Below are 12473 nucleotides of genomic sequence, written 5' to 3'. Positions count from 1 at the left end.
CTGGTTCAGAATCCACCCATATGGATTAAAGATATCTGGAGGTTTTTGGCTTTTCTGAGAAAGAGACTAAGAAATTAGATCAAAATAGGCAATGACAGAAGACTACATCCATAACAGGATGCAGAAATGAACCACCTTAAAATCCCGTGTAGTTTCTCAAGGGAGGTGGGTGATCTATGCACCAGCCTGAAGAGCTCAGTTAAGCCAGAGGTTGGGAATAAAAGAGCTGCTGGAATGAATTAACATGGATGCCCTGGAATATGAGAACTATTACATTCAAGCTGATGCTATTCTGCACCTCAACTGGGTAGGAAGACTCTCAAGGATACTGAAAGTTAAAATCAGGTATCCTTTGGGAAATGATCCTGAAGGGCTACTGGAAAAGACAAAAATACACAAATTATGTAGTCTGAAAGAACTGAGTATTTCTACTTAATTTCTTTGTAGTGGGAACAGCTGAAGCACCTGCAATATTGAGAAGGCAAATAGGAAAAGTACTCATCCTACGTGGAAGGGAAAGAAGGAAAGAAGGAAAGGAGGGAAGGAAAGAGGGGAAGGAAAGGAGGAAAGGAAAGGAGGGAAGAAGGAAAAGACCACCAAAATCCTGTAGACAGATCCCTGGCCCTGTGACTACACCACCTGAAGAAGAAGCTGAGATGCAGAATAGACCACAGCATTTTACATCCATAATAACATCCTTTGTACCTCTACCAGACCTGAGCAGAAAGTTTCTCCTCCTGTTTCAATGCCCAGAAGAAAGTTCCCTTTACTTCCCTTTACCACTGTGTTACAGTAGAGACTTTTAGACAAAAACAGAGAATAATTTAGCTTTTAGCTTCATTCAAAGAGGGGTTTTATCTGCAGATCATTTACTGCATGCTTTTAGAAAGTCATAATGACTATGACATTATTGGATGTGACAGGCTTCTAGTGACTAACTGCAGAGCATGAGCAGAGTCTGGAGAAGCTAGAACGTTACATGTTACCCCTCTCCAACAAGAGAAGCAGGTCTAGAAGCTACCATTCATCCTACTCACCCTCCTTGCCAGCCAAAGAAGTGCACAGCAGCAGCTGGCAAGCGAGAAGAAAGGCATAGAAGGAAAGGTATGAGATCATAAGCTAATAGGAGAAAGAACACGCTGCTGTCTGTGGCTCTATGGAAGCTCTGCATAGGAGCAGAGGGCACCTGTGAACAGCCACATCAGTAAACAAATTACTGCTGAACCCGGATGCTTTGCATGTGGATTTTCAGAGAATAAAGAAACAAAGGCAGGAAATGCCGTTCCTTTCTTTACTTTCTCCAAGGAATTCATCTGGCTGCTGAATTCACATCTGAATTTGTGTCAAACATATCAACTGTTTCCTTTTTGTCCCTTGATTCCGTGCAGACAGCCATGGCTATCACATTGCCAGCCTATGCCACCTTGGAAATGTCACTTACATGCATCAGGAAACAAGAATCATCTTCAGAGTCCCCATCCTCCCATACATCATCACTAAGTGTTCAAACCCAACTGCACTAACAGTCACTGTGCCAGCTGAGCCAGAGCTGTTCCTCTCTCTCCACTGCTTTCCAGCAGCTCCCTGAATAGAAATCCCGGGTCAGGATCCTGGAAAGGATATCGGGATCCTTTCTGCTTCCCAACAGCAGAGCAGGGCAGTGCTCTGACCTTGTCTGCGGTCACCAAACCCATCCACGAGGGAACCTCACTGTGCGCTGTGCCTGTCTAACCGCTGAGCTGATTAACTGGCTGTAAAGTTTCCATAGGACTCCTAATGGTGAAGGAGAAGGCAAGGGAGGGTGATCAAGAGTAAGAACAGGGAAGCGGTGATAAAAACCAGCTCTGCAGGGATGAGGAGTAAGAAAAGAACATGAGAAACCTGTGACAGAACACAGAGAACCAGCACAGGAGTTACCCAGACAGGAGTTACAGTGGGGAAGGGAGCAAAAAGAAACTCAAGAGTGATGAAAACTCCAAAAGCAAGCATGAAAAAGATAAATTGCACATCTCGTGGTTTTCATTGTGGCGAAACAGACAAATAGTGCTCAGCAAGTAAATTATTCAGTAAATTCCACTAATTTTTGTTGTCCACAGCTATTGTGACCAACTGAATAGCTGTGAAATATTCCCAGAATGATGACAACATCCATCACCCCAGAGACATCAAACCACAGCCTATGTGATCTGCTATTATGAAGCCAGATGAAAATATATGAGGATTAAAACTCTGCAAGCAGCAGACAACAGAGCTGCCAGATTTTACTCTTCTGAGCTGCATGGGGAGGGAAAGTTGTTCATAGCATATTCATGCTCCTATTTGTCAACTATCTTGGAGATGTGTAAACTTCCTTTCAACACACTCTCTCTGCTTGAAGAATGCCCTTCTCTATGATTTAAACTTGAAACTTAAGACTCAATAACATCCAAATACATCTTTCCCACAATACAAATGCCATTTCGGCTCTGAAGGTAATCTGTCCTCTCCTGCTCTATTTTAGGGTGAGATCTGATGTGGTGACAGCAGGAAGTCACTAAATCTTGATAATGTATTTAAATAGAAAACATGAAGTGAAGGAGACGGGACAAACCAGGCAGGAAAGCTGTCACCTCAACAACGAATTGTCTGAGGCAGAATTCACATTGCCTGATGTGGCTGTCAGCAGGGAACTTACACCTTAAAAAACCTCTATCAACAGAGGAGTTAATGCAGAAAAGCTTTTTTACAGTTTGGTCTGGATTACTTATGTTCTCAAGAGTGATAATAAATAGTTTCAGAATCCTATTTCAGAGAATCATAGAATGGTTTGGGTTGGAAAGGACCTTAAGATCATCCAGTTCCAACCCCCTGCCATGGGCAGGGTCATCTCACACTAGACCATGTCACCCAAGGCTCTGCCCAGCCTGGCCTTGAACACTGCCTGGGATGGAGCATCTACCACTTCTCTGGGCATCCTGTGCCTCACCACCTTCACAGTAAAGAACTTCTTCCTTATATCTAACCTGAACTTCCCATTTCAGATTAAACCCATCACCCCTTGTCCTATCGCTACAGTCCCCAATGAAGAGTCCCTCTCCAGCATCCTTGTAGCCCCCTTCAGATACTGGAAGGCTGCTATGAGGTCTCCACACAGCTCCTCTTCTCCAGGGTGAACAGCCCCAATGTTCTCAGACTCTTTGCCAAAGTCTTCCTTTTCCAAATGTTCTTTTCCTCCCATGCAGCCCTGGGGAAGCACGCTTGAAACCAGCGAGCACACAAGCTTTGGGGGAAGGTTAACTTTCAGCTACTGGAATATGTTATGGAAGCAGCACACTGAGATCCCTCCTTTGTGCAGAGGCAACAGAGTTTTTTACAAGTGCTGTAAGCCCCTGAGATAAACAGAAACTTAAACCCCCTGGGTGTGAGCATGTAACGCAACCAAAAGGAAGAGCAACACCAGAAGCACCTCTCCTGTGCCAGCTGAGAGCATCTATACTTCATGCACTTCACACTTACACAAGCTCTTACAACACCAGGGCCAAGTACTTGCAGAGGCTGTGTACTGAAGTGTGTGCTGCTTTGCTTGTTTTCTGGTTCTTAAGTACCTGGTTTTCATAAAGCAATCTACAGAATAACAGGGGTTTTTTTCTCCCTGCCTGTGTAGGAGTGCCTGTCACTTCCCAGCCTGCCTTGGCTTTTTTCAAACGCATTTATTCCTTATGATCTCCCTAATGTAGTTTATCTTTGTCACCATCTCCCTGTTACACACGTTTACTACTAGTTAACAACCCTCATAAATCCTCCTTTGAAACACATCTGGGATGTGGTAAATACATAGAAATAAATGGTCAGATTTCTTTACCTGAACCAGCCAGATCCCATCTTTTGTGTCTTCTACAAGCTCATAGAAGTGCATTTCACCACTGAAGTTTGTACTGGAAACCGATTCAGAAGCCTCTTCTTCCTTGAGAGCTGAATAAAGCTCTCCTTCCATGAGGTCTCCTGAAAAAGAGACAAGTGAAGACATTCAATTCAAACAGCACTCGAGAAGGCTCACTTCATGAATTCTAGTAACAGATTAACTGCATTTCACATGGGTGCTCAAAGAACCTTTTCAGGACAAAGGTAACTGTAAAGGTTTAATTCTGTTTATCACGACTACAAACAACCTGACTTCAGCTGCCAAATGTGATCACACAGATGTACCACACATGTAACTGAGCTCACAGAAGCATAAATTAACATCTTCCAAGCCTCACTCTCTGAAACAACGAGATGCAGTGGCTGCAAGGAGTTTTTATTGCTATATCTTTGCTTTCATTTCATTTTTCATTTCATTCACAGGACACTCATTTTGCAGCAATTTAACGGTGAGAATTCAAACAGCCTCCCAAAATCGCAATCCGTAACTTTGTACCAAAACAAAGCTGTCTGTTGTCCTGTTGCTAGCAAAAACCTCAGCTAGAACACCCAAGCTGCTGGCTTCTGTTTTCACAGTTGGAGAAAGTTCCCCTCAACACCAGTCATAGCGATGTAAAGAGCTCCCAGTAAAACCATCCAGTAACGTTTCCTTTGTAACCTCATTTCCCTCTCGCGTTCTGTTTCACAATCATTCCAAATGCTGCTCATGACAAGAAGCATTCTAGTAACTCATCCATTACTTCAAGGATTGAAGTCTTGTCCAGAAAGACCATTTCCTTCAGAAATACAAGTGCTGCAGCTGAAACCCTCGAGGGGTTTCCAAAAGTATTCATAGAATTTAGGGAGAAAAAAAAAACAGAAATTAAGGAAAAATGCTGCAAAGCTGGTTGGTGAGAGAAGCGTTTCCATGACATTTGGAGAAGTCAGTTAATGGAGTTTGTTTGGAGTTAAACACTTCCCTGCGGCATATGCAACCCAAACATCATGACATCATGAGAGTACCTGACAGCCAAGGAGTGAAAGGCATTGGAAACAAAAGTGAAATCACCGAATGCTTTTTACTGCTGGGGCAGCAAAGGGAATAAACAGCATCAATAAACAACGAACAAGAAGAGGAAATCAGATTTAAATGCCCAGCATTAGTATCAATTATTTAAAGCATAGTTTTCTAAGGTTATGGCACTCGCTGTGCTCAGCCAAACCCTCCTCTGTCTCTGCCTATCCCGACTACAGGGATTTGGGGATTTCTCTCTGGCCCCTTCCATCATCGATTTCTAAGCAGTAACTCATATCCTCCTGCTTGGCTGGCACGACAGCTATTACATCAGCCCCATCTCCCAGGCCTTGGGGCAGCTCCCTCCAGCCACCCCAGGCCAGCACCCTGCCTCTCAGGATACTTGAGCCGTTCCTCGCATCACCAGAGCTCTTCACCTTTCGCTATTCATCATTCCCCGAAAGTCCACCTCCTTCACCCTGTTTTCCCTACTTCCCAAATGCCTCCCTGCCTTTTTCCAAGCCATTTTCTGCACGTAGGATGTACTTCTGCTCCTCTTCTATCAAAGCGCCACATCCCTCGGTACCCATCCCTCCTGCTATAAAATCACTGCCTTCCTCAGGACCCATCTTGATAGCAAGACCTGTAATAAAATCAGCAAACGGGATTCCAGATGAATACATGAGGGAAACAAGCTGGCCCCGGCTGCAAACAGCGACATAGATGTGGATCCTTTCGTCCTTGTTTATCACAGCACACGACACTCGCCCTCCTCTGTGCCACCACCACCCCGACCCCGACCCGCGTAACCCAGCGGGAAGAAACCCTTGCTCGATGACCCTGCTCACCGAGGCCTTCCCTCCTCGCAGCCCGTTCGGGCTTCCAACGCCACCATGCCCGAGCTTCCCCCCTTTGCCTTCCTCCATCGAACCCCTCCAGCGCCTGGGGTCCTCAGTGTGACCAACCAACTCCCTCCCTAAATTCCCCGTCCGACCGTGGGACGCAGCGTCGGGCTCTCCATCCCAAGGGTCACGGCGTACCTGACTTCTCCACCAGCTCCCGCACATCCTTCTTCTCGGGCAGCCCGGAATGCCCCAACCCTCGGCACTCCAGGATAGTCCGCAGCTTCCTAAAGCTCAACGCCACCGGGTCCACCAGCTGCGTGGCCAGGAACCCGCTCTCGTACCACGCCACGGCCTCGAACACCCTGGCCAGCACGAAGAGCGCCAGGAAGTAGAGCAGCAAACAGCACAGCTTCACCCACATCTTCCCGCCGGGGCTGCCCGCCGAGGGGCCGCCGAGCCGGAGGCCGGGCTGCGGCGGGGCGGAGTGGAGCGGAGCGGGGCCGGGGTGCGGGGTGCGTGTAGGGGCGGGGGGGGGGGGAGAGTGTCAGCGCCGCGGGGCCACGGGGCTCCCGCCTCCCTCCCGCCGCTGTCCCCGCCCCGGCGGAGCCGCCGGTGGAGACATAACAAGTGACGTGAGCAGCCGGGGACGGCGGAGGGCGGGGAACGGAGGGAGCGCGGGGTGCGGGGACCCGGTAGTGCCGTGGCCCCGCGGTGATTCAGCACCGGGCGCGGATGTGGATCGCCCCCGGCATCAAGTTGGGACCCAGAGATTTTTATATATATAAAAATACATATATACACACACACCTATTTATATGTCTTACATACATAGTATTTTATATATATATATACATCTATTTTATATGTCTTACATGTATAGTATTTATATATATATCCCTCCGGTGGAGAGGTCGTTGGGTCAGTCAGTTTGAATGTGGCTCAGTGGAAACGATTTATGTGGACTCAGGGTGCTGAGCCCTCCATCTCTTGCATCCACGCACCAGCCCCGCTCCCAGCTCTTCACTGGATGAAGTGAAATCATCTGCCCAGGTTAAAATCTGCATTCTGCAGCTTCTACTCTGCTCCTGTGAGACCCCACTTGCAGCACTGTGGGCAGCTGTGGTGTCCGTAGCGTAAGAAGGACATGGAGCTGTTGGAGGCCACGAGGATGATCGGGGACTGGAGCACCTCCCGTATGAAGACAGGCTGAGAAAGCTGGGACTGTTCAGCCTGGAGAAGAAAAGGCTGCGTGGAGACCTCAGAGCAGCCTTCCAGTATCTGAAGGGGGCCTATAGGGATGCTGGGGAGGGACTCTTCATTAGGGACTGTAGCAATAGGACAAAGGGTTATGGATTCAAACTGAAACAAGGGAAGTTTAGATTGGATATAAGGAAGAAGTTCTTTAGGGGTGATGAGGCACTGGAGTGGGTTGCCCAAGGAAGTTGTGAATGCTCCATCCTGGTCAGTGTTCAAGGCCAGATTGGACAGAGCCTTGGGTGACATGGTCTAGTGTGAGGTGTCCCTGCCCATGGCAGGGGGGTTGGAACTGGATGATCTTAAGGTCCTTTCCAACCCTAGCTATGCTATGATTCTATGATTCCCACTGGCATTCGAGCACTCAGAGCTTGTTGGTGAAATTGGGCCTATTCCTCACACTGGAAACACGTGGAGTGCAGCGTGCCGGGTTCTGTGCTTGGGCCACACACATGGGCCTAGATGGACTTGATCTGATGGATCTTGATGATCTTAAAGGTCTTTTTCAGCCAAGTGCATTCCTCTAAGTGGATCCACAAACCATCATCCCAGGCTACACAACAAGTGCTCATCTGCAACGATACAATTTAGTCTGCTGCAAAAAACACCCCCATGCTAAATTCAAGCTGCTGCTTTGAGACCCAGGCTCTCCTCGGAAGGAAACTCAACACTTCTTTTGTATGTTTAGTTATTTTAAGACTTCATCATTTGCATGAAAATTGCCAGCTCATACAGATGAGGACAGAAATAGCACAGCTTAATTCTAACAACACTGACAACCCCCAGAGTATACACACTGAACACACTGTGCTATTGCATTGCAAAAGGGCACATTAATATTGACCTGCAGAAAGCATTTAAATGGTTGTACTCCTCAGAGCCTCTAAAACACATTTACAGAGTTCCCAGTGTGCTGGTTTGATTTAAAAGGGGAAAAAAACCCAAACCAACGCCAGGTTCAGCCTGTTTGGTCACACAGCCACCATGGCCTCCTTGAGAAGAAAGATCATGGCACTTTTCTTCAGTAAAGGGGAAGAGTGGAGGGATGGCAGAAGTAGCTACTCTCAGACTGAGCCCTCATGGGCTGCTAAATGTTGTGTCTCGCACTGGTAGTCAACTAAAACACTATTCGTCAGAATTTTATGTGAAAAAAGATGAGAGGTGGGCTGCAAACGCTGTCTCTGCTGATGCAGCTTCATTGGGGAGCAGCATAAGAAGGACAAGAACCTGTTAGAGCAAGTCCAGAGGAGTCCATGAAGAGGCTGCGAAGGCTGGAGCAGCTCTCCTCTGGAGCCAGGCTGAGAGAGCTGGGCTGGTTCAGCCTCGAGAAGAGAAGGCTCCTAAGGGGAGACCTTAGAGCAGCTCCAGTGCCTAAAGGGGCTACAGGAAGCCTGGAGAGGGGCTTGGGACAAGGGCCTGTAGGGACAGGACAAGGGGAATGGCTTTAACCTGCCAGAAGGGAGACTGAGATGAGCTCTTAGGCAGAAGCTCTTCCCTGTGAGGGTGCTGAGGCGCTGGCACAGGGTGCCCAGAGAAGCTGTGGCTGCCCATCCCTGGCAGTGTTCAAGGCCAGGTTGGACACAGGGGCTTGGAGCAAGCTGCTCTAGTGGAAGGTGTCCCTGCCTGTGGCAGGGGTTGGAACTGGATGAGCTTTAAGGTCCTTTCCAATTCAAACCAGCCTGTGATTAAACGCAAAGGGATTTCAGCAGCTCAGCTGGGTTTGGGTGAGGGGTCCAGCTGCAACAGAACATACCAGACGCACAGTCCAGTGCCTCTGGTATGGAGCTGAAGTGCTTCTCCCTCTTTCAACACCTCTGCAGTTTGGTGAACTCTGTTCAGCAGGGCCAGGGCCCATCTCCCAAAGTGTTGATAAGATAAATCCATTTCCCCATCAAAAGCACAAGAGGTGGTTTTCTTACTGCAGCTGCCAGAGCCAAGGGACTTCCACAAACCACACAGTTACCACTACCAGTTGTGAGGGCAGAGGCAGGCTGTCTCAGCCCTGAAAGCACACACCAACAACACAGTTAACAGAGTTATTTTTCAGCAGTGTTTTGAAGGCCCATTTCTTTTGTCTCAAATACAAGATCTCCCTACCTTTCATTTCAAGTGGCAGCTCGAGTGTATGTGAAGTGATGGGTGGGTGGAAGAGATGCGTGTTGGGCACTTGAAGAGGAACTTTGTGTATTTAACTTTGGTTTGAAAAGGTATTGTTGGTTTTTTTTATGCTGGTTGGTTTGTTTTTCATGAGCACCGCAGAGCTCTCTGCCCCTGAGCCCTGTGGTTCTCCCCTGCAGCTTATTCCATACAATCACAGAATAGTTTGGGTTGTAAAGGACCTTAAGATCATCCAGTTCCAAGCCCCCTGCCATGGGCAGGGACACCTCACACTAGACCAGGCTGCTCCAAGCCCCATCCAATCTGGCCTGAATTTGGGGTTGCCCTCGCTCCCTCCAGCAGGAAACACCCTCAACAATCATGAGCCTACGCTCAAAGCTAAACTATTTGTGACACCAGCTGCTGGGGAGGCTGTCACCAATATGTCACTTCCTAATGCTCCTGGGCTGAGTTAAACCAATTCCTCACATTCCCCAGTGGTAACTGATGATGAGTGCCCTGCAGAGATGGAGTTTATCAGCTGCCAAAACTCAAACCCCTGCAGTCGTTCCCAGAAAGTAAAAATGATGCTTCGAACCAGGACTTGAAACCTGCCAGAAAAACCCAAAGCAAAACAGCTGCCAACGCAGAAGCACCTGGGGAACAAGGCAGGACAATGGCAGGGCTGCAAATGAAGAGAGGGGACGGGTATGACCAAGAGCTGCTGGTGAGGAGCTCATCAAAGGCTTGGCAGAGAGAACCCAGACTGATTTGGTTTCTCTCTGGCCATCTCTTTCCTCCCACCTTTACATCCATGTTTTACTGAGCTGATCCTACCAGAGAATGTTGTATGTTCTTTGTTGGTTTCCAGCTGCAACCCAGAACATCCTTGACATGTCACCTGCAAACCATTATTCAGGGGGTTTTAATTCTCTGGAAAATGAGGATATCTTAACAATGAATTACAATTCATTTGGACTGAAGACAGAGATGACACACGCTGACATCTTTAAAGACCCCAGGGTTAACTCTGCCTAATGAACAGCATTAAACAGTCATCAGTCCTGTGCTCATAGAGCAAACATTACGAATGGGAAGAGAATGAAGAACATAAATTCCACCTTTAAGAAATAAAACCTGAATCAGGGATTTGCTTTTAAACAATTTTGGCAGTAAGAATTTTGTACTCAGATTTATGAGAGAATGAAATCAAATCCTGAGGCTGGAACAGCATCTTCTCCTGTCAAGCAGCCAAATCTGAAGGTTCTGCTGCCTGTTGATAAATGGCAAGGATTCCCCCTCCTCCCCTGTTCTCTGCTAGAAGCAGTTCTGAATTGGGACAATAATCCACTTCCCAGACTCTTATGGGGAACATTCAGAAAAGTATTGTCACTTTGAACAGTGAAACTAAGGACTGAAAATCTCAATTCAATCCCTTCTCATGTTAAAATATTATCAGACCCTTCTTTTGGGACAGTTTATGGTACCACATATCAACATCAACTTCAGCAAAGTAATATTTAAAGTACCCAAAACCTGGTTTTCCTACAAGCCAGCCAATGCAATTGACAGTTGATATCATAGAGTCTCTTGATGTACTTCTTAAACAAAGGTGCATCTCAACACACTTTTGTGTGATATGAAACAGTGGCATTATCAGATATTAAAGAAACTTGTCATTATCTGATATTAAACAAACCAGCAAGCCTGCCTGAGAGTCTCAAAGCGAGACAAGAGCAGCCCAGATATTGTTTTGTGTACGTCAAGGAATTTTCAATCAAGAGGCCAAATTGAAGCAATTTAATATATAGGTGTTAATGTGTAATAAAATGACCAATATTTGACACCTTAGATGAAGTTCAGCTCTTTGGATGATCCAATAGTGACTCACTTGGTAGTTCAGGTTGGACAGGATCTCAGGCAGCTATAAATTCCAACCTGCTCGACACAGGCTCAGCTGTGACACTAGAACAGGTTGCTCATGGCTTTATGCAGTCTGCAGTGTTGCCTGACAGTCACCCCCTCTTTTCTGGTGTCAATTTTCCTTGCCTGCAAGCATCCAGTAGTCAAACAGCACAGAAATGTGCATCAGTTGAGGCCAAGCCAACCTACAGGAGCAGAATACATCAATTAAAGCTTACACTATAACCCCTAGGCAGTTGGTATTTTCTTTTAAGAGTGACAAACTATTTGTTGTCCCCTGGAGAAGTGAGGCTCTGTTTAATGACACCCCCCCCCCCCCAATAAATACAGACAATACCTTGCTCAAATGTGCTGAGATGACCAAAAAGCCCAATAGTGGTAAAGAATGGAACAAGTTAAACCACTGTACTAATGACCTAAGAAATGAGAAGGTTGTGCTCATCTTTAAACATCATCTATGTTAACATAAAGAGCAAGAACACAAACAAACGTAGCAGTTTGGGTCTAAATCAGACAGAACAAAGGTGACTTGTAACCATCTCCTGTGTTTTTATGATGGAGATGTCTGGATTTTCTTGTCCTCTGTGGGCATAGATGAAGCAACATTGTCCCAGCCTCAGACCAAATACCACTTTTCCAGTCAGCTTTGTCCAGGTTTATAAGAAGCTTCGGTTGTACCATGCTACAGAAAACATAAGAGTTGTATGTGGCTTGTGCTGCTGTTTCCAGCACTGACACTGAAGTGTGTTAAACAAATGGTGCTCGAGCTGAGACACTTCTTTTGAGCAGTTTTACCAGACGTGTGTCAGCTGCATGACTTCACTCTGTAAGTCAACAGAAAACCCAGGAGGAAGTTTAATGAACAAATTAACAACTTAATGACAGGCTGAATGTTGTTTCTGGCATGCCAGGCTTCTCAGTGCAGCCCTGATTCTTCACAGAATCAGCTAGGTTGGAAAAGACCTTTAAGATCATTGAGTCCAACTTTATGCTCTTGTAAGACCTCACTTGGAGCACTGTGTGCAGTTCTGGTGTCCTCAGCATAAAAAGGACATGGAAATGTTGGAGCAAGTCCAGAGAAGGCCACGAGGATGATCAGGGACTGGAGCACCTCCTGTATGAAGATAGGCTGAGAAAGTTGGGGCTGTTCAGCCTGGAGAAGGGAAGGGTGCATGGAGACCTCATAGCAGCCTTCCAGTATCTGAAGGGAGCTATAGGGATGCTGGGGAGGGACTCTTCATTAGAGACTCTAGTGATAGTACAAGGGGTGATGGGTTAAAACTTAATCAGGGGAAGTTTAGATTGGATATAAGGAAGAAGTTCTTTACTGTGAGGGTGGTGAGGCACCGGAATGGGTTGCCCAGGGAATGCTCCATCCCTGGCAATGTTCAAGGCCAGGGTAGACAGAGCCCTGGGTGACATGATTTAGTGTGAGGTGTCCCTGCCCATGGCAGGGGGGT

At 46.9% G+C, this 12473-nt stretch overlaps 1 protein-coding gene across 3 annotated transcripts in view; it reads right to left on the bottom strand.

Annotated features, from left to right (window-relative positions):
- Positions 1-6206, bottom strand: part of LOC130602568 (charged multivesicular body protein 3) — a 33635-nt gene extending 27429 nt beyond the window's left edge. Inside the window, exons 1-2 of one of the 3 annotated variants that reach the window (XM_057415524.1) lie at positions 5935-6206; positions 3842-3981 (exon numbers count right to left, since the gene is read on the bottom strand). In XM_057415524.1, coding sequence (XP_057271507.1) covers positions 3842-3981; positions 5935-6160 — 366 coding nt within the window. In that variant the 5' untranslated portion in view covers positions 6161-6206. Of the gene's footprint in view, positions 1-1441; positions 1633-3841; positions 3982-5934 lie in introns of those variants that run through there. The other 2 variants (XM_057415527.1, XM_057415525.1) reach the window with 2 other exon arrangements.
- Between the last annotated feature and the right edge of the window lie 6267 nt (positions 6207-12473).

The sequence above is a fragment of the Pezoporus wallicus genome, unplaced genomic scaffold (assembly GCF_028554395.1).
Source record: "Pezoporus wallicus isolate ANWC-B61680 ecotype Strahan unplaced genomic scaffold, APGP_CSIRO_Pwel_v1 contig_8827, whole genome shotgun sequence".
NCBI lineage: Eukaryota > Metazoa > Chordata > Aves > Psittaciformes > Psittacidae > Pezoporus > Pezoporus wallicus.
The sequence above is the reverse complement of the archived record's forward strand: the minus strand, read 5'-3'. Positions and strand labels throughout refer to the sequence as shown.